The following is a 22138-nucleotide window of genomic DNA, read 5'->3' on the forward strand; positions in this document are numbered from 1 at the left end:
ATTCTGACTAAGCACACAATGACTTCTCGCTTGCTATTTCGTCAGACGTCATCCTCGCCGGCGCGAAACCTGTTATCGCGGTTAGAAATAGGGTTAGAGGCGAACGATTATTCATCAATTAGGCTATCAATCACGCCGGTGTTCTCACTTCGATTACGTCGAGTTTAATGTCTAGTAATCGCGATTTAATTGAACGATACCCATCCTCCTTACAGGCCACGAATTTTACAATCTATGCAAAGTCACAGTTGCACTGCACCAAACAGGCATTTTTACATCTCGAGATCTGGCACGCCGATATCATCCACTCGAAAATTGATTTTACGTCAGAGAACGTTCGAGAAGAGCAAACACGTTGCACGTAGCAACGTCGAACCGCGAAAATGTGACACACGCACACAGGAAAGCCCGTAAGCGGATAAAATCCGCAGTTCAATAATTCCCTCCGAAGAATTTCAAGACTCAAAATAATGTGAACGCTTGAAAAACTTCGACTGGAATACCAGTTTTACCATATTTTATAGGATAGAATGTACAGGGAGCGCAAGAACAGCGCCGAAGAAGATATTCGAATGACATGTACTTAAAATACTTTTGCGAATTCAGGAACAACAACCTGGCCAGAGGCGGAGATATTTTAACGACCTCAGCCTAGAGCGAGTTAAAAACCGACGGGGAATTGTGTCAACGATGACATCCAGCGAGAACATGGATGTAGTTGTTAGCATAACGGACGGCGCGTAACGATATCCGAATACAGGTTCGTCGATCGCTTTCTCCTTGCCGATTTAATTCGAGCCGTTGGATTAAGCAACGCGCGTCTATGGGATCAGAGGCGAGAGATTCGGCCGTATCCACGTGCATCGGTGATTCCCGGCCGGTCAGTCTCAAGGCGATCCACGCCGGTGATCTTTGTTTAACGATGAAACGCGGATGTCTCGAGGATATGAGGCCGGTCCCGGGGCATCTAGTCCGGGAGACATCGAAGCTGAGCCATCCAGCTCCGCCGGATTTCCCATTCTTTGAGTGCGTGGCCTTCGAGCGGCACGAGCACAACCGCAACGGGAAAAGGATCAACGTAACGAGCAAAAACGTCGAGCCGACGATAAAAATCGAGAGAGAACTGCAAACCTGTTCGACGGTGTTCCTTATCCACCCCCACCCGGTCACTTGTTTTAGATAAGCACCGGCAAGAATATATACTTCTTCGTAGATCGTCGAGTGAAATTGTGCATTCCGGTCGCGTACTTCTACCTCGTCGTCTTCGTTCGATCAGTGCTCGGGTGAAAAAATATGTCGACGAAACGATCCGCGATGGCGTTCCTCGCCGTTCTGTTCCTCGCCAATTTGGTCTACTGTGATCTGGATTTGCAGATGCTCCACGTGGTAAATCGTCCTCGAATTAGTCGCGAATATATGGATTCTCTGCGAGTCTGCCTCCGGGCCGATTCTACTGTGAAGTGAACCGTAAATTAAGCTCCCAGTTCTCGGCTGATTTTAATCCTCGAATGTGTTTTTTGAAGGTATTCCGACATGGTGAGAAAGTGCCCCATCGAGAGTTTCAAAATTATCCCAGTGATCCTTACAAGGACTATTCGTACTATCCCATGGGCAACGGAGACTTGACGAACGTGAGTATAAATCTCTACGGACGATTTATTTCTCGGTAGATTCGGATTATTCGAATTATTTTTATAAATTCCGTGTTAGGGAACATCGAATAATTCGGCGTAGAGCTTGCGTAGATTTTTTGCAAACAATTGTCGATAACTAAACTATTTGAGAAAGATAAACGTGTAACACTTATCTCAATTATGGTACGAATATTTTGTACATTTGTGACATTCTACGAAATTCATACGTCGTTATACGAGTTATCATTAATCATTTTGGTTATAGCAAACAACTTCATTACAGCTAGACAGCGGTATTAGTTATGTTAATGGTATTAGTTATGTTAATGGTATTAGCTATTTAACGACTAGCCTGCGGATCTTTACGTAAAAATCAGGATTTTCTAACTGAATTATAAAACGCGCACATTAAATAAAAATGTATTCGATCGTTTAATAATTTGAATATACTGGAGATTAATACAATATTTACGCATTGGTGCTTTGTCCAGTCGTTTTTATCATAAATGCATAAAATCCGCAGTCTGGTAATTACAACGGCAGAATTCGTTTTACAAAATATCTATCAAGCTCTAGACGCCACTGACGTACATTGTTTCGTAACGATGATTAAATTTAATTTAATCGATCTTCGTACGATTTCTATTACAAGATAATACTTGTGCAAAAGGATTCACACACAAATATTATCAAAAATTTCGTACAAAGAAGTTTAACACATTCCATGCCAAACTATTTTTGGTAAATATTTTACTAAATTTTGACTAAAGATTTCGACATTCTATGCAATTATTATTATTGTATTAAACAAGCTTATTTACTTTATTCTATACCACATTTTTGTAATTTCTCATCCTTTTGGTAGACACGTATTTATCATTTTTCAACGTATTACAAAGTACATCTTTTCACAGTAATAAACAAATATGTAAGCGTGTACCATCGATAGCACACGTGGCACTGAACGTGTTACTAAAAACAGTTTCGCAGAATCATTTCACAAAATTGTTTCACAGAATTGTTGCGGAGAAACATTTTTCTAGTCTATAGTTCCAATGTTAAACTTTTACAGAATCGAATAGTTTTAAAATCTGCTGATTTCCTCTGCCTCTTTGTATTATACGTATGAAACCTCGGCTTTATTATTATTTATATATATTAATATTATATATTAAAATTGAGACACTTATTTAGCGAGTCCTGTCTATTCGACAGACCTCACTTTCTCTTCAATTCTGTGACACAAAGAGTTTCTCTCGTTAGAACATTGAAGAAAAAAATAATAATTATTGTTTTGTACGTACACGCGTCATCGGCGCGAGTCGACAATAAAAAACAAATCGAGAACGCCGTGTACATTATTGAGTTTCGCTAATCTCCGCGAAGCAATTACGGGGCCATTAAGATAGACTAACGTGAACGGCGATTGTTTCATGCAGCAAGGTAAGCTGCGCGAGTACAGGATAGGCACAATGCTCCGTGAGCGTTACGATCAATATTTCGGGCCAGATTATTGGCCGGAGAAGATCTACGCCCGATCAACGGAGGTACCAAGGACTCAATTGTCTCTGCAGCTAGTTCTGGCTGGATTATTCCCGCCCTCGGAGATACAGACCTGGAATCCCCATCTACCCTGGATTCCGACGGCCACGTTCTTCGTGCCCCATGATACTGACAATCTCCTATTCCCGCATCACTGTCCCAGGTAATTCTTCTACCGACTTCATTCATTAACGGAACAATGCGAAATGTTCGCGCAGAACACAACGGAATATACAGCCGTGTAATTAAACACAATGGGAATTCGAATCGCGTGTAACTTGATAGGCTGGCTGCAGGGCCTGTCAAAGGGACAACGAATTTCAGTTTTACCAACAAATAATAAGGGAAAAGTACCTGTTACGGAAACACCGCGCGATTCTGTCCCCTTCTTGAAACAGTAGCAGAAATAATACAATGAAAAATAAATCGAACATGTGAGAGTGGATATAAAAATTCGAATCATATTTTTGAACACTATAAATTCTCTCGCATTTTTTGTATGCAACAATCAGCTGTACAAAAATATTTTTATTCAAACGCAGGTGTTCCCAAACAGGAACATACTGTTCCATATTGTGTACAACTTCGATTCTCGTATTGTCCCGGGTTAAGGAACAGTTGGCATACATGTTTCATATTCTTTATCTCTAATTTGGAACGGACATTTTAAACGAAACATGGGGACATGGTGCAAAAATGGTATCCTATAATACTGTCTATTTTAGTTAAATTATCCTAACTAATATTTAATATTCAACAATAGCATTTTTCAATTGTAACAAAATATATGAAATGCGTTTCATATTAGGTACCTTTACCTTATTAATTTCTTTCTATCAGAAGAATTCGGATGTCTTTGCCTATTTTTGTGATATAATAAATAAGTTTAATTATTTAACTTCCTTTTTCTCTTTTCTGTTCAAGAAATTGGACGAGTCTTAAATTTTTAAATCGTAGCCACTTTTCTTGACTCGTCCTTGTTGATTCCTAACCACGTGGAAAATCTTTTCAAATGATAAACAGCTATTAATCGTATGAAGCACGTAGTGGAATTTCCCGTGACCTGCAGTCCAGTCAAAAATTAATAATAATCACTAATTAGTGATTCGGTGATGTTACACCTCAGTAATGTTACTTCGCAAAAATGCGCAGACTTCTCAAGCAATACTGTTCTATTATTTCTTGGATAATTATCTGATAAAGCTGTCAGGAACGACTATCAAATTTTTCCGATCTATCACGGAAGCAGATACTGACTCAACCGAAACGGCAAAATATGTTATGCAAGACGAATTATGACAAAACTCAATTTAACACGGTTGCTGTGTCGAAGACACGTTCCCACTTGTTTCCACTTTTAAACTCGTTATGAGACTGCAGATTTTTATGCAAAATTAAAATTGTCTGCAACAATTGCGAGGAATGGAAACTAATTATGAGCTGCATTCTTCCTTTAATCATCATAACAAATTAAAAATAATATATCGACGTTTTAAACCGTTTTCAATTTTTACACTATTTTGAATTGTAGCTATAAGAACTGAATTTTATATATTTATATCATAAATATATAAAATCCAAAATTGCTTTATCATTATATTGTGGGTAGAAACACGTATAGCTTGCATACATAGTATATGCTATAAAGATAATTCACGAAGCAAAGTCAAGCAAAATAAATATATAGCAAATAAATTGCATTAATTAAAGGAAAATGGTAATTGCCGGGATAGCAGCGGACATGCTAAGAATAAATTCAAACGAGTGTGTCCTTCGAACGAGCGCGCATGATTAAAAAGAAATGAGGCTTGACCGGCGAACATCTTAGTTCCTCAAGGTCATATCTTTCTCTTATGGTTCAAGGTACAGGGAGGAATACGGCAAGTTCCTGAAACAGCAGAGCACGCAGGACATACTCGGCAAATACAGGAGCGTGTTCAATTATCTAACCCAACGCAGCGGGAAAGTGGTGAACACCACAGCCGAAGTGACTTATCTGTACAACTTGTTCAGGGAGCAGGTGATACCATAGTTACCCTATTTAATCGTTACCCTACTTAATTGTTACCTTACTTAATCATTATCCTACTCAATTGATATCCTACTTAACCGTTACACTATATAATCATTATTCTACTTAATCGTTACATTATATAATTATTATACTACTAAATTGTTCAACTATATCGTCATTATCCTATTCAATTGCTATTTTACTCTATGGTTATCGCATTCAACTATTATCCAACATAACCCGTCAATGTCACACCTCCTATGCGAAACACTTAAATATATCATACTGGGTTTTTCTTTCAAACAACTATCACTCAGAAACTAGTAATACTATCAAGACCTAAAAATTTGAGAATATAATTTAAACATTTTCGAACATCGATGCCTATATTCAAACTTCATAACTAGCTTCCAACTATATCCAATTAAATGTTAATTTTATCCTTCTCATGTCAACATCTCTTTTTCAAAAAAATTTAAAAGCCTAGGATTAATCATTTCCATGTTCCGAGTTTCAATTCAATAATTATAATATAATTCGGATTCCAGATTGCCCAGAACCTGAGCATCCCAGAATGGACCAATTCGATGTATCCAAATCCAATGAAAGAGGTAGTGGCGTTGGATTTCAAATTCAGATCGTCCACGCCGACGCTGAGACGTTTGAACGGAGGTATGCGCATGGCATTTTCTTGACTCCTTTGGCTGTCAATGTGGCAGTAAGGAAATCATGTCGATCGTTTTACAGGTATGCTGTTGCGTAAAATGGTCGAGGACGTTCAACTGTACAAGGCAGGTAAATTGGAGCCGTACGATAGGAAAGCATTCCTCTTTGGAGCTCACGAAATGAACGTGGCTGCTGTCGCAAGGGCATTAGGTTTGGATGAACCTGTTATACCTGCATACGGGTCTACAGTGATTTTGGAGACGCTGCGCGACAGAAAGAAAACTTACTATATTCGTGTGAGTATATTGACAATCTTGGTACTTAAGAAGGATCTGCGATAGTAGTCTCGCGAGATAAAACGTCGCTCTTTAAACCTTCGTTATACATAGACGAATATTTACTTATTCTTAGCAAATGTCATTGTAACATATCGGTGTTTATGTTGGAAACTTTAAATTGTAGTACTCTTATCATGCATTTCGCGTCTGGAATTATTAGATTTAGAATGCTTAATTAAAATACGCAATTGAAGATATACGAAGAATCAAGTATAATAATACTGTTACATTGTTTTCAAATTATTAGAATTATTACAACAAAAAATTTACTTTCATTTAGTTTCTGTTTCTTATAATCCTCTTGGCTAAATAATTTTCATTTCCCATAAAGATACACAGTCTAGCAATTATTCATTTTAGAGGGTTAAAACAGCCCTCAACTTCGTTGACTGTAATCGATGGGAACATTTGCATTAACACTTCGACTTAATTAAATCAGAGATCCAAGATGTATGATACAAGTTACTCTTCGAAGCTTCTAACATTCTGTGAATCCTAATTAGAGCACCGAATATATCAGTACACACCTTGTCGTACTATTTTCTTCATAGCTAGAAGGAATAAAAACTTTTCGACTTTAACGACTTAGAATTCTTGTTCTGGGCTAAAAGAACGAACTAATACTAGTTGCTACTAAAAATCTCCATTACGAATCAGACTAGCTGAAGTACGACAAGGGGTTTAGACAATGGTTATTTCTTGGTGTAAGGGGTACTCGCTAACGAAAGCGTTGAGAGAAGGGCGACAACACGCGCGTAAGACTGAGCTACTCGGATAATTACATACTCCATTAACTTCTGTTCTGACGGCAGGTTCTATTCTGGACCGGAGTTTCGGAGCAACTGAAAATTCAGACGATTCCTGGCTGCACGGAACTTTGTCCATTGGATCAGTTCCTCGACATAGTGCAAGAGGTGCTGCCAACCGACGAAGAGTACAATTGCAGGCCCGTCGAAATAATCGATAGCACGGACAAAATAGAAAAAGAGTCCAGGTGTTCCTCGGCAGCGAACGCGGCCGAATCGTTCGGCAGACCGTGGTTCTATCTATTGCTACTTGCTCCATTTGTGCTTCTCACTGCGAACAGCATCAACCGTTGATTCCCGCTATGATCCAAAAACGATTGTAACACCACTGGTTCCGTTTCCCAAATCTGGAACTTGCCCTGGTATCCTCGCGATCTCAGTGAATTTTTAGAGTTAGCTTTCCATCCGTCCGGACGGAATCACAAATAGAGTTTTATTTTATCGTTCGATGCGGTACCGGAGCAAAGGGAAAATGAATACTCGTAGATGATTCGCGTGACAATAGACGGTAAACGAGTGTAGAGTTAACGGTTTCGAGTTTTCTGAATATTTTAGGCACTCTCGCAAAGTATTAGTATTACCTATCACGACATAAACGTAATCTCTAGTCAGAATTGTTAATTGTAAATCACGCGGGCTCGTCCCGCTTCCAGTACATAGAAGTTCGCCGAGTCCCGTGAGAGCACCTAACCGTGAGAAGGATGCGAAAAGGATGCAAAATTAATTCACGCTTCGGACATGAATGTTGTAACACTCTACATGTATTTACGACGGCGATTTCATCGAAACAAGACAAAACGATTCGCATCGCTCTCATTCGCCGGATCCCCGGTAAATATTCATCGTCGGTGGATACTCCGCGGATTATTATAGCATTCTAATTAGATCGAGACGAATCGGGAACGCGAACGTCCCGAAGAATAACGCCGAGTATTCGCAGAATCAAATTAACCCCGAACAGACCTGGGTAAAAATATTTTCAGCTGAGGCATACGTATATATTTGCAATATTATTTCTCTCGACTGCGTTACACATGCTTCCTTGAAAATAGTAATTTATTTCTCTATATAATCAAACACCAGTTGGAATACCTAATTGATTTTGCAAATATATAATAAGTATTTAGAATATGTATTCTACAATACGAACTCGAGATACTTAATTGAAACAAACATTTTCTTTCTCGTGCACTCATTAATTAGGAGAATACATTTTTGTTTATTTTTCAAAGCAATATGTGCTTGTACTATTTCAATAGGTTTATTTTCACTCTTAAATAATGTAATTGATGAGAAATAGAATTTCAAATAATTAATACAAATTCAGACACATGAAGTACTATTCTAAAGAATTATGTCCAGCACATCCTAAGAAAATGTTATTACGATTAATTATTTCCAGTGCATCCTGAGAAAATACTACTTCTATTGTTAATTCTTTTTACCACAACGTAAATAATTATATCACACACATGTACTTATCCCTATGACATCAAATAAATCTTAGAATATTATTTCATACAGATAAGAGTATACGATTAACTATTTCCAATACTTTTTCGACTACTTTTATCCAGATCTGATCCTGGACGTGCAAAAACATCGCCGAAAATACAATAATTCGGTCACGATCCGACTAATTGGTTTGTCATTAAACCGTCGAATTTGAGAGACCCGGAATAAGAACAGAACCCGGTTCGAAAATTGTCGATTCGATTCCGCTATTTTCGTGCGGGTTAAAGGTTCAAGAACCCCACCGGGACCCGAATAGACAAATATTTATCGATCCGCGACGATATTTCCGAACAGCAGCCGGGAACGAGACGGAAGATACGGAGACACGAGTCACCTTTTATCAGCGCGAAATAAACGAAAGATGAGCGCTAAAAATAATGAAGACCTTTCCTTGGCGGTGACTTTTTACGGTCGAAGAACTTCAATTCGGTGCCAGTGATAGGCAGAAGTGGGTTCCTGCCCTCGACTGAGTTAAATTGCCTGGCTCGATCTGCTCGCGATTTCGTAGGCGTACGAAACTAGAATAAACTGTTATCACACATTATTTCGCCATGAAAATAGTATCCACTTTCTTCTTGTATAAGCAAAAGTTCAACGCGTCGCGCATGCCGGCCACGTACTCCATAAAATAGCACTTTATAGAATAATAGCCTCTGACAAAGCTCGTGAAGAAGACCCGTAGAACCGAAAAAAATCAACATCCTCTGAAACAGGTACAGCTATTTTTCCGATTGAACTCGTACGCGATGCATTAATATCTATGACTGGATTATGGATTTGATGTATTTATGATAATACATAATTGTTACTCAAAACAATAGAGATATTAGAAGAACTGAAGAGTTATCGTCTCTTTTCTTTCGACCTGCTAAAAGCGTTATTCACGACAATTTTTATTTTGCATAAAAATTCGCTGTCTACCCTCGCAAGGACGGTGGGTAAATTTTGACTCAGAGTATTTAAATCTTTCACCGGTCGCATTTTCGACAATTACACAAAATAAATGCACAAGCCTGTAGAAAATGTCTCCAAAAATATATTTTGAAAAATTGCTGAATAAAGCTTAATACTGTTTTAAACACCATCGAATGGTACAGCGGTAAAAATGGTCGGCTGACCGAGGGATAAACGAAGTTAAACGTTCCATAAGACAAACATTGTAATTGCAGTACACGCTCAACATTTTACTCTTCTACATGGACGTATCGACTAAAAGATTCCGTTGCAAATTAGCGAAAAAATAGTCCACTAGCACAAGGTACTTTCGCAATGTATGATAATAAAGAGCTTTTGATTGGATTCCAGCGAGTGCTCATGGCCGGTTATGTACCCAGAAGATGCATAAAGCAGGAGTTCCCTCGTAAAGCGAGTTTGCATAACTTAACCAATTTCATGAAAACGCCGGGACGTAAAATGCAAACGCGGGGGGGGCATCGCGCGAAACCCGCGGTTTATTTTCCGGGCGTGCAAAAAATTGCAGACCGCATCGAATGGCCCGGTATTTTTTCGAGAAGTGTAATACGAAAATGGTTTACGCCTGTTCCTTTACATCCGGGATTACGGTTCAATTACGGCGCACGCTTCTTGCATGACTGCAACAGGATCTTCGAGCAGAAGACTTGGGCGGTTCTCTCGCGGCGAACGTGTTATACAATTCAGACAGTAATACGGTTCAAGCAACCTGCGCGCTAATTTGCACAAAATAGCGTGTGCACGCGTACGAGGTTCGCCGGCGAAGCCGCCCGACCGTGCGGCAACAGCAATTATTTAACTGGAGGCGCTCCTTCGGTTGATCTTTCGCGACGAAAACGCAATTATTTTACGAATAGCCGATCGTTAGAAAACCTAACAGCAGCCGGATCTAGGTAAACGCGCGCGTGCTACGCCGCGTGCGTGGAAACCCCGCGAAATGATTCATCGACGCGGAGTGCAGAGCTCCGGTTTTCGTGGCAATTTAATTAGCTGGCAGATTAAGGACGGCCCGATCGCGTCTTTACGTAATCTTACATTTTTAATGACGAAAACTTGAGCCTCCTAGTTTCGCTAGACTTGATAAGTTTACCGCGGTACGCGCGAAACGACGGTCGGTCTCATTAAAAGAAGTTCGCGGGAGGAAAGGAGAACCGAGCGAGGAGCGAGAGCCCGCGGAATTACGTGAGTAAAGACGAAGTAACTCGGATCGGGTCGATCCGAGATCAAAGAAAACCGGATTAGGCCAATAGAAACATCGGCATTTCGAGTTCGAATGGATCAAAGGACCTGAATTCCATTGAATCAAGAGATGAGCGCCCAAAATCACATCTATTCAACCGACTTCGATCGAACCAACGTAGAATCAAAAGTTCTCAATCGGAAACGGGCTAGAACAAGAAGACTTAGATTTGAGTCTCAGCAGTCCCAGGTTAATCTAAATTGATTCTCTCGGATCGAGATTAGCGCGACTTCAGAGTTTTTGCTCCAGAATGGTTTTTCTGGTCCCCGATCGCTTCCATTTGACTCTCCCGGTTTCCGTGCTGAATTAATTAAATTCCCCGGACTCCAGATTGTTCTAATTTATGCATTTGTGACAAAAATAAGTAGATTAAATGTGAAACAGCAAAAACGCCGTTCCATTACTTTCAGCTCACTTAAATGATTCACCTCTCGCCCTGTAACAAGCTTTCGATAATATTTCTACTAAACAAAATTTGATTTCTCTGTCATCAAAAACGATGAACAAGAGTAAATAATAAAATTTAGAATAAAATTGAATTAGAATGAACTTTTATTACGAATTCTAATGGATTTGTATAAAAACTTAAATTTCAATTGATTTCTAATAGAAATTTAATCAAAAATTTTTAATTGCAGTACATTTAAATAAAAGAGGAAACAAAAATAGTGTCGTTCTATTTGGGAAATTATTACGGATAAAGAAGGGCTAATCGATTGATAAAGAATTCACAGTGCAAGAGTTTAAAAGAAGAATTGCGTGTAGCTATGGTGTGATTGACACAGAAAATCGTTACATTCTCCATGAAACACCGTTTCGCTTATCGCATCCATTATACATACCTATTCTAAAAATACGAGCGTTAGGTATACCAAATATAGTAATCCTTATTTAAAATGAACTTTTACGGGTCGAACACCTGCGCGACACTTAACGAGCATCTCCAGCCCGATGATTTCGCGCGTGCCTTAATTAGAGGGACTCGACAAACGTTTTCGCTTGCATAACAATAACCGACGAGGGAAATAAAATACACTATATGATAATTGCCTGAGAACGATTGAATGAAGATCGCACAGCGTTCGGCGATGCATATAATTTAGCATCGAAATACATTCAACGAGAGTGTCGGGGGGAGGAGAACGTGTGGGAATATTCATTGAACGACAACGTAGACAGTGACTTGTCAAGGCGGGGATTTCCCAATATGCATGCCATTATTTGAAAGACAAACGAAGATACCGACTGGCGAGTAAACGCTGAAACGTGTTGCGTGAACACTGACCTTGCATAACTTCTTAGCGTCGTTTATCACAAATCATCTGCATCGCAATCTCGTACATCAAATTAAGCAAATTATTTAAATGATAGTGAACGTTCGTATCTTGACGACAACTAAGTACACTCTTCAATATACTCAAACGCTTATTGGATGTTTACGAACAAACGTATTTAGTTAATTGAAGAACTTGATAGTGTCTCCTTAGATTTGGCCTTAAGTGTTTAATTTGTATTATGGATTACAGAATGCACAGCGTTAAAGGTGTCTTATTCTATTTAGAAAATGTTTAAACGTTAGTGTAGTGATACAACGATGTGCCGACGAGCAAATTGTGAATTCTGAAAAATTGATCTTTTATTAATTTATATGTCCAAAGAACTAAAGATGCAAGATTGGAAGGAATCAATGGAAGAAGGTAAGACGTTTTAGAGACTGTAATATAAATTTTGAGTTTGTTTGAGACATTGTCCTTGTACTTTTATATCTACCTATATAAATAATAATATTGGAAAATAAATGAAAACTTCATACTGAAATTTTCCTTATTCTAATTGCCTTCTACTGTTTAAAATACTTCAAATTCTTCATAAATTCTATAAACGTGTAAACGTCTAGAAACCCGAGTAGCACTACAGCGATTGTTGAACTACTTTCTCGAGTCAATTCAAATCGCAATGTATCGCATACCATTGGATCGAGAACCGGAGTCAATTACTAATCGGCTATGAAACCATTGCGTCAATCAAAAGTCAACCACGGATCTGTTTAGAATAGCTCGGTAATGGTTTCCTTTGCGCCTCGGGTCTCGAACAGAACTGATATATCACGTTTCGCTCGATTTTATGATCCGTCCTTGGTCACGCGAAGAAGGTCAAGGTGGATCTCTGCGGATTCACGGCGAAACCGCACGCTCCTCTATTAGAAGAAACCGTGGCACGTAGCACGTGTACCGTCGAGTCACAAGCAAAAGCGTTTTTGACATGGTTGCATAATGAAAAAAGAGAGGGAGAGAGAAAAAAAGAGGACTGTTGCTTTCGTGGGAGAAGCCTATTGCGAGATGCGTCGGCTCCGAGAAGAAAAGAAATGAGGCGAAATTGAAAAGGATACTGCGCACAGGAGGAACAGAGCCAGTCTTGTTGCAATCATTGAAAAGAATGACACGGGAAGGGTATTGTTCAAGTTCTGTGACAAGAGCCGCACACAGGTAACGAAGCGTACACCTTCGCTGGTTCTTTCGATGCCTCTGTGCGTGCCGGAATGCAATTTTCCTACGTAAGAGGACTCATTGCGCGCTAAATGCATCGGGCGTAACCTTCGATTTCTTGCAATAACGTGCATCTAACTTATAATTTAGGCGGACTTTATTACCAGGATTTGCAGTATTTTTATTTTCCTCGCACAGGTATACTATTATATAGAAGCTGGTACACATTCCTGCGTTGTTAAATGGCGTGCTGAAATTCTCTTCCGACGAAGGTTACTAATTTTATATAACAGGCTATCTATTTTTATCAATAGATTTCTTGGTATCGAGAAACATAAGTATTATACTGCTTTCATAAATTAATGTAGAAATTGAAATGTATATGTAATGTTAATTACCGTAAAAACAATAATTCGATGGTGGGTAACGTCTCATCAACGAAATTCCGGTATCAATTAATTGTTTGATGTCCTTGCAACTGGGTAGTTTGTTTGACAGTCTAAATGGTGGAACCGCGTCTGTAGGGTGCGTACGAGTGCATTATCAACACTAACAGCAACCGCGTTCAACCAGTAAATGCATTTTGTGTGTCTCCGAGTGAAATAGGTCGTATAGAGAATTAGAAATCGGTTCCTAAATGGAAACGAATGTCTTAAACAACTTCGTAAATTGTTATTCAGACATTATTCCTTTTCATGAAGTTTAACAATAACTCATAATTCTCTGTGTATTGTTAGGTCATTCCACAAGCTAGAGAAATTATATTTTTCCTGTAAGCATTGTGTCACTAGTATATACATGATTTAGTATTCATAGTTAAACAATAAATATTTAAAAAAGTAAATGTTTAAGCATCACTTACATTTAGCAATCTCGAAACATCCGCCATATTGAAATAGACTACCACAAAACTAGTCACGTGACAACACCTACAAAATACATAATTAGCTATAATTTCATCTTCGTCATAGTTGAATCGTTTTAAATTTAGTAATCATTGCGTTCGAATCATTTTACTTGCTACTCACAACCACAGAACTTGAAAAGATCGTAAAACGATACAAACAGATCGTCCACTGACACAAGAGAGGTAAACATTAGCTCCGAAGTAGGAAGTGTCATTTAAGTCTAAGCTATCGCTAGACCATCGATCTAGAATTACAGGCACCGGTGGTAGTGGTCTTGCTGGAATCTTTTAAACCTTGGTCGCATTTGGGTACATCCGATCGCAATTTTTACGCGTAGTATTTTCATGAATTGCCTAATGATGTCCGCGCTTTCGAATTTTCCATTCATTGAATATCCTTGCGAGACCCCCTTATCTATTCGAAATGATCTGACTGGATCGCTACGTAAGATTGCGTAAACCTGACTCACACACCTGAGCGTCCGAAGAGTATTATGACACATTTTATATAACGTGTTCTCGCGGATAAATCGCACGCAACAAATACGAACGTGTTGCACACGCGAGCGCGCGCGAGCATGTGAGACGAGATTGGAAATGACCATCGCGAACGAGATTCGAATAACGCGATACACGTACGTACTCACACACGCGGCCGCATGAACGTGGCATAAATATAGAAGCAACATCCTTACCTGTTTTCTACCGTGAACGGTTTGCGTTTCTTCGCGGTCCGTCTCTTGCACCGTAGACTCTTGTAAGCATCTTCGGCTCGATTTGAAAATCGAAGTACGCCGGTTCGAGGGTTATCGTAATCGATCGATTCGGTGACGTCTTGATCGATTTTGTGACGATTACGGTTCAACGGTTCGCCGTTAGCTGTCACTTATTTTCATTGGAGGAACGGTTATAGAACTGTCAATGTTTATGTTCACATGGTTCACACAGATTGTACGGTGAGAGCACTATCTGTCGCGGTACCGTCACAGTAACGATTAGGTTACAAGTGTCCGGCTCGTCTCGTTTCCCAGGAACCCGTACTTCCGACGAAAAATAGACACTTTGTTATTTCACTGGACACTTGGCAGAAAGCGTACAACCGTTATGCCATAAACCGCGGGTACACGATGTCAGCTGTCAGAAAAAATATAGCCACTTGGCAATGTACCGGACAGCTACAAGCAAGTGCACGTTGCCAGGTTGAATCTGCTGTCACGCCTCGGGCTCCTCCGGTGCATCATGAGCAGGTGCCAGGTAAGGGGTTAGAAAAGTCGGTGCCCTCGGCATAGTTTTTTCACTGACAAATTGTATCTGACGCTGCTCGTTCAACATATTTGATTTCTTTTGTATCGTCGATCAAAACTTTACAGAACTGCATCTATAACAACGGTGAATGTGTTGGTCAAGTTATTTGGTACATGTGGAAGTAGGCACACCTTGTTAACCTACTTAATCAATTAGTTTAAGATTTAAAACTCTATGCAAGTTTCAATCGTATCAGTAGTAATTGTTATTGTTTAAAATGTTTGGAAATCAATTATATACTTAGATTTGTCTTACTCTTTCCATGAACAAATAGAAATTAGAAGCGTGTGAAATGTGAAGCGAAACGTTGAATTTAGATGTTCTCTTTTATGTAATCGAATTGGACAATTTGTCGTGACAGTAGTAAGGCCCGCGTATACTGCCGCCAATTTTCAAGTTCGGTTGTTTGTCGCCGCGTTTGTCCCCACAAATGGCGTACAATGAAACAGCTGTTTCGGCGAGCACGAGGACATCTAACGGAACGCGCGCGTAATTAAGCTCGCGACGACAGGGAAGAATGAGAGACGAGCGGGTTGAGGACCAATCGTGTTCACAGTAGTCGCGTCCGTCGTGAGAGTCGACGAAGGAAACATGGCTGCAGGTTGTTGTGGGACGAAAAAGCAGAAGCTGAACAATTCATCGAGCGTGCCATGCAACGGTTCGGTATTACAGAATGGAACACAACTGAGAAATGGGCTGATCGTAAAACCAGAGATGGGCTTCTTTTGCTTTGATGTTTTGTATTGCCAACTGCATCAACTTGACCCTCCAAAACCGCCCAGCTTTAGCAACGAAGCTTTGTGAGTATTATTTACCAGCCATCGTCATATACTTTTGACATTTCCACTTCCTTCTTTCACACGAATTTTCTTCCTCACTTTCTTTGCCATTGATATCGTCATGTCTGTTTCTATTTTCACCTTTTTCTTTGTCATTGTCTCTCCCTCTTTTTCTATCCTTCATTCGGTCTCTCTCTCTCTCTCTCTGTCTCTCTCTTTTTCACTCCCGCTTATATGTCTGCACCTTCAGCTGCTCTCAATCCGAATGTTTTGTACTTACACACCGTTAAATTTCTTTGTTGCAATGTTTAATATTTCTGTTTTATAAAATTGAGTTTGGTGTCTTTTACAATTACTTGTTATCACATCAAATAATTGTTGTATTTGAAGATATCACAAATGTCTACAGCCCACAATGTTATTTATAATTAATTATTTTATGAGAAATAAGAAAGTTGTTCCTAGTCAAAAATTATTTAAATGTTTCTTTAAATGAGAAGAAAAGAAAGAGATTATTGAGAAAACGATGAGAAAGAATGTACTTTATGATATTTTGTTTTCATATATTTTAGCCCACTGTTTGTTACGTGGACAATAGGGAAAGATATGAGGTTGAGAGGATGTATTGGTACATTCAATGCAATGCAATTACATGTTGGCCTTCGGGAGTACGCAACAACCAGGTAAGATTAGTTTATGTTTATTTGAAACAATGTAATTATCATATATTTTTAAAGACATTAGAAACTTTTCAAAGTGCATTCAAAGATTCACGTTTTAATCCTATAACACGAGAAGAACTTCCACGCTTACACGTAAGTGTCTCAATTTTGAGACACTTTGAGGATGGTGTTGATTATTTAGATTGGGAAGTAGGTGTCCATGGAATTCGTATAGAGTTTCATAATGAGAAGGGTAATAAGCGGACTGCTACTTATTTACCCGACGTAGCAACTGAACAAGGTTTGCACATTTTGCATTTCTTAAATTAGTTTAGTCTAGGTCGATTATGAATCGTTGTTGATCATAGATTTAATATGCCTCAATGACATACAGGATTGCATTAAAAACTATTAACTTATATTTAGGATGGGACCAAATACAGACGATCGATTCATTGTTGCATAAAGGTGGTTACAAAGGATTGGTCACTCCAGATATTAGACGCAGTGTGAAGTTAACACGATATCAAAGTGAAAAAGTTACTGTAAGCTATCAGGAATACATGACACACTGGCATAGCCGAAGATGCTAGCAGCTGGCTTGGGGTCCTAATCAAGGGCCCCAATTATTTCAAAATTCTATTGCAGTTCATTGTAACACAGATAGTCCTCATTCTTCTAATTTACCATACAGTAATACTCAAAACAGTTCTTATGTAACCAATCCACAAGCTAGTTTAACAATGACACAACGTAATCATCCCACATCATTCATACATCCCCTTCCAATGCCTCCTATTTCTCCAGTTATGGTTCCAGTATGGGATTATTCATCACTTTGGTGGGATCAAACAGGTCCTCCTTATCCTCCTTTAAATTCACAAGTACATCATCCTCCTCCTTGTGTCCATCGTTTTTCATCACAAGAACCTGCAGATCGTGGGGTTCGCAAACGAAAATGACATTGGAGGCGGCTACTGTTCGCAATTTTTCATTGTTTAAAGTGGTGCCTATTGTACTTTGTATGTTTCTACATACATTGTTTTCCTTTTATGATACCACAAAGTCCTTCTTAAGAGCAGACAAGCTTCACGTATGATGGCACTGTTTTATTCCTTCAACACTTTTTACATAATATATAAATGAAAAAATTTACATGAATTCTTATGTAAATAAATTATGAGATCTTCTGGAAACAAGAATTCAGATTTTAAACGTGTATTTAGAGTATAATTGCTTACTTTTATCTATTTCAATCCGTTGATAAATCTAACTATAATAAAGGATGTACAGTTCTAGCTCAGCCATCATACTTATCACATGTCCGTTTACGTTAATGTCTGCAGTATACGAGTGACGTAAACAATTTCATAGCACAGTGATGCTGCCTGCAATTCACTGCCTGCTACACAAGATTTAATGTACAAATTCATGGGAAAATGTGTTTCTATTATTCCTATACTACAATGAATATAGAATATCATTCTTAGATTTACATATACGAATATTTAAATGAAGGGTGGACGAATACAGATTTTCATTATGTTAATGTTCTTTTAAGTTATATGTGAGATACAATTGTTAGTTGCAGCTTAAGTTATTTGCATAAAAGGCTGTAATTTCATGAATTAGGGAATTTGTGAATATAATATTTTTTATTCCTTCAAAATAATCTATTTAGAAAAAACTGTTTTATTGTTGCTTTTCATATATGTGATGATTGATTCATATAGTGAACATGTTAAGCTTAAACTAATTGATTTGAATTTCTTTGTACTAATGGTATAAATAAACGATTTCTATCACATGTTGAAGTTGTCCAGAGTCTTTAGCTATTTTAGATCATCGTTTCATACTTCTAGTTTGCTTATTTTTATACCATTGTTACACTGAAATTTATTTAAAAAACTAGTTATTATGGTCCAGTGTTTTATTACTGTAAAGAATTTTATTTCTTAAAAGACAAAGTTTATATGGAACTCAAACTTTGAAATGATTCGGAAAATAACTATTAAAAAAATGATATAACTATGAAAATTAATAAAAAAAAGTAATGTTTCTTCCAAAGTGCTCAAAAAATACAGAAAATCAATAAATTATTGATTGTAACTGAACAGTGGACTATGTTCTAACTATCAACCCACTCACAGTGTATGAAAAAGATTCAGGTAAGGCAACACATACAGAAATGTATGATTTTATAAAGATTTAGACAAGACGGTGCATTTAAACTTTTGCTCTTTTCCATGATAGGGTAAGCAGCTTTAGTCCCTGTTATACTTTGTCTAAGTAGAAGTTATTGTTCCTAATTATTTTATTACATTGTGAATGGGTTAAAACGTACTAATAATAGTTGTAAGTTAAAATACGACGATCTCATTGTGATTCTAATTATTCTCAGACTATGAAGTCATAAATAGAATTGCTGTTGCTTTGTGCACTTTACTTATCTCATTATTCTGTTGTCATTTGAAGTAAATCATAATTATGAGATATAAAATTCAATACAATTTTCAAAAGAAGTCCAAAATATGTTCTTCCATGTATGGTAGTTTTTATGCTTTCTCTTACTTATTATATTTCTAATCATTTAGTAATTCATACACTGCCGAGTTATTTATCATTAATATTCCAGCAAAATTATTATTTTTATTTTATTGCCACCAACGCCCATTGTTTAGTAGTTTGATTTTAGAATTTAATTGTGAATACATCCCTATATGCATAACATCCAATTAACTGCCAGTTACATTTAACTATATGTAGAGTACTCAATACTTGCATAATAATTGTATGTACTCGATTTGTGACAATAGAATGTATTAATACTTTTATTAAAAATACACTGTCGATTTAATATAAGTATATTTGATATTAACATTTGTGAAAAATAATTAGTGATTACAGTGGAGAAAAGGGATGAGGTGCACATACAGTTTGGATAGTTATAATTGTTAATAATGGATAGGTGTAATTATATTTTACAAATATTCATCAGGAAAATTAATCAAGTCTGACATTAATATCAAATCAATAGACGTTTATCAGTTATAAAAGATTTAAAAATATGGAACTACTATTTTTGTGCACAATAGTAACTGTACAAGTAAATAATTGAAATTTAACGTAAAAAAAAAACAAGTTGGGCAATGAGTGAATACAATTATATAAGAATTATTACGAAAAAGATTTTAATATATTATTCTAAAATTAGAAAATATTGTTAATATGTTTTTACAAATAAAAGGTGTATTGTGCTTGGTATCACGTTTGTGTTGAATAACACACGCATAATAATATATACCCATGTAGAGATTATAAAAATCAAAATCTCACGACGAATTAAGCATGAAAAACAATGCCAATAGCATATGCAATTAGGGTAAATAAAAATTTTATATTATCAAAACTATTGCTTTGATTCTTCTCCTGTGTAAATTTGTAGTTTTAATCACAAATTAATTGAATGCTATATCTGTAGAATAATAGTATAAACTGTAGTATGTCATGCTACATCGATATCTATGATTTATTGTTTAATCGTTCACCAAAATTAGGAAATATTCGAACCAATAGGACATTTTGTTTTCAAAGGTGAAATTATTCAAATACAAAAATGGCGGGCAATAAAACAGCTGTTTTGCAGTCGGCAAGACATCTAGCGGAATGCGCATGTAATTATGCTCTCGACGTTGAGTGAGAATGAGATACGAACGGGGTGAGGATCAATCGTGATCACAGTAGTCGTGTTCGTTGTGAGAATGAACAAAGAGAACATGGCTGCAGACTGTTGTGGGACGAAAACGTAATAGCTGAACTGTTTATCGAGCTTGCTATGCAATGGTTCGGTATTATAAAATGGAGCATAACTGAGAAATGAGCTGATGGTAACACTAGACATGGTTTCCTTTTGGTTATATTTTGTATTGCTAATTGTATCAAATCAATTCGCCAAAATCGCATAATTTTAGCAATAAACTACAGCACAGACTAGGATCCGTACAGATATTTCATGCAATGCTTTTTTTGACCCAGGGTCTGAATTATCGACTCTGTAGAAAATGTTGTGTGATCAATTAGATGCATTAACATACATCCCAGTGGCAAACCAATAAAACAGGAGTAAAGGAAAGATATATTTTCAATGTATGTTTTGCAATATCTCAAACATTAATATCTCAATATAATTTTTAAGCGAAAGAATGGACAATAAAATTCAATAACACCATGAAATTCATAAACCTTAATTATAACAATTAAATGTTAACCATGAAATATATAAGTTAACAATGAAGAAGCAATATTATGTTCGATATTTAAAACTAGAGATAATGCAGGGCCCTGCAGTCCGTTACTGTTTCGGTACAATAGCGAAGACTATCCACATAAAGCGATCAATTAGTGAACTACATATCAAGTTATTACAAAAGCAATTAAGGTTTTCTTGTAAGCTATTTATTTGGGCAACCGAAATTATTACTGCTTATCCATCCTTTACCCAAGTAGAGAATTCAATTTGAATAAAACGATTAGGTCGTGAACTATATACAGAGAAAAGTGTGTAGCTGATAATTTCTCACCCAAAGTAAGCTTCTGTTTCTCGCCACTAGGGACACTATCGTTAACACAAACTGTACTACCATTACCTGCAGATCGAACGCGTCATTAGCAGCCAACGGTAAATTATTTGCTTTTTAAAGTTGTTAATTTAAATGTTATAACTTGACGCTAAGAAAATTGCCAAAATATTTAAATGTCGGTATATCAAAGTATGTATGTTTTATTTCTTATTTATATGTGCAACAAAGGGCAAGTGTCGTCGCCCCAACAACAGTTATCAGATGGGCACATCCGCGACTTGTCGTAGAGTTGCGAAATAATTACGCGTTGGTTTACTTAATTATTTCAATAGAAATTGAAGTTAGCTTTGCGGACATTCGCGATTGTTATTTAAATTGCTGAATAAAATATTTTTGAATTTGGCGTTGCGAATTAATCGCGTTTTTCCTTAAATTGTTCAAAGTCAATAAAGCAGTTCCTTATAATAATTAAAGTAATCTATTGCATTTCTGTTCGTTGTATTAGCGTTGCGATCAAGCAGTCGCGTTGCATTAGTTTACTTTCCGATATTTCAGGCGCCCATGCCGAAGCTGAACAAATTTAAAATTTATTGAGATATTGTAAGTATATACACTTTCAGGAACGATTGATTAACATTTGAGATTGGATCATGTAGAACGAACCTCCAGCTACTTTCACGTATAGTTTTTGA

At 37.4% G+C, this 22138-nt stretch overlaps 2 protein-coding genes across 3 annotated transcripts; both read left to right on the forward strand.

Moving 5' to 3' along the window:
* The first annotated feature begins 1027 nt into the window (after positions 1-1027).
* LOC144477030 (venom acid phosphatase Acph-1) lies at positions 1028-8544 on the forward strand. The gene is made up of 7 exons (XM_078194441.1): positions 1028-1386; positions 1524-1631; positions 3074-3339; positions 5040-5196; positions 5739-5862; positions 5938-6152; positions 7007-8544. The coding sequence occupies exons 1-7, from the start codon at positions 1294-1296 to the stop codon at positions 7292-7294; spliced, it is 1251 nt and encodes a 416-aa protein (XP_078050567.1). The 5' UTR covers positions 1028-1293; the 3' UTR covers positions 7295-8544.
* A 6557-nt stretch (positions 8545-15101) lies between these two features.
* LOC144477388 (uncharacterized protein CG5902) lies at positions 15102-20243 on the forward strand. 2 transcript variants are annotated; one of them, XM_078195132.1, is made up of 5 exons: positions 15102-15374; positions 15982-16225; positions 16777-16887; positions 16962-17167; positions 17293-20243. In XM_078195132.1, exons 1-5 carry the CDS (start codon positions 15248-15250, stop codon positions 17457-17459), a joined length of 855 nt encoding a protein of 284 aa, XP_078051258.1. In that variant the 5' UTR covers positions 15102-15247; the 3' UTR covers positions 17460-20243. The 2 variants fall into 2 exon arrangements, with proteins under 2 accessions (XP_078051258.1, XP_078051259.1); XM_078195133.1 differs by having other exon boundaries at positions 15985-16225.
* Positions 20244-22138: the final 1895 nt, after the last annotated feature.

Source organism: Augochlora pura, chromosome 11, assembly GCF_028453695.1.
Source record: "Augochlora pura isolate Apur16 chromosome 11, APUR_v2.2.1, whole genome shotgun sequence".
Taxonomy (NCBI): domain Eukaryota; kingdom Metazoa; phylum Arthropoda; class Insecta; order Hymenoptera; family Halictidae; genus Augochlora; species Augochlora pura.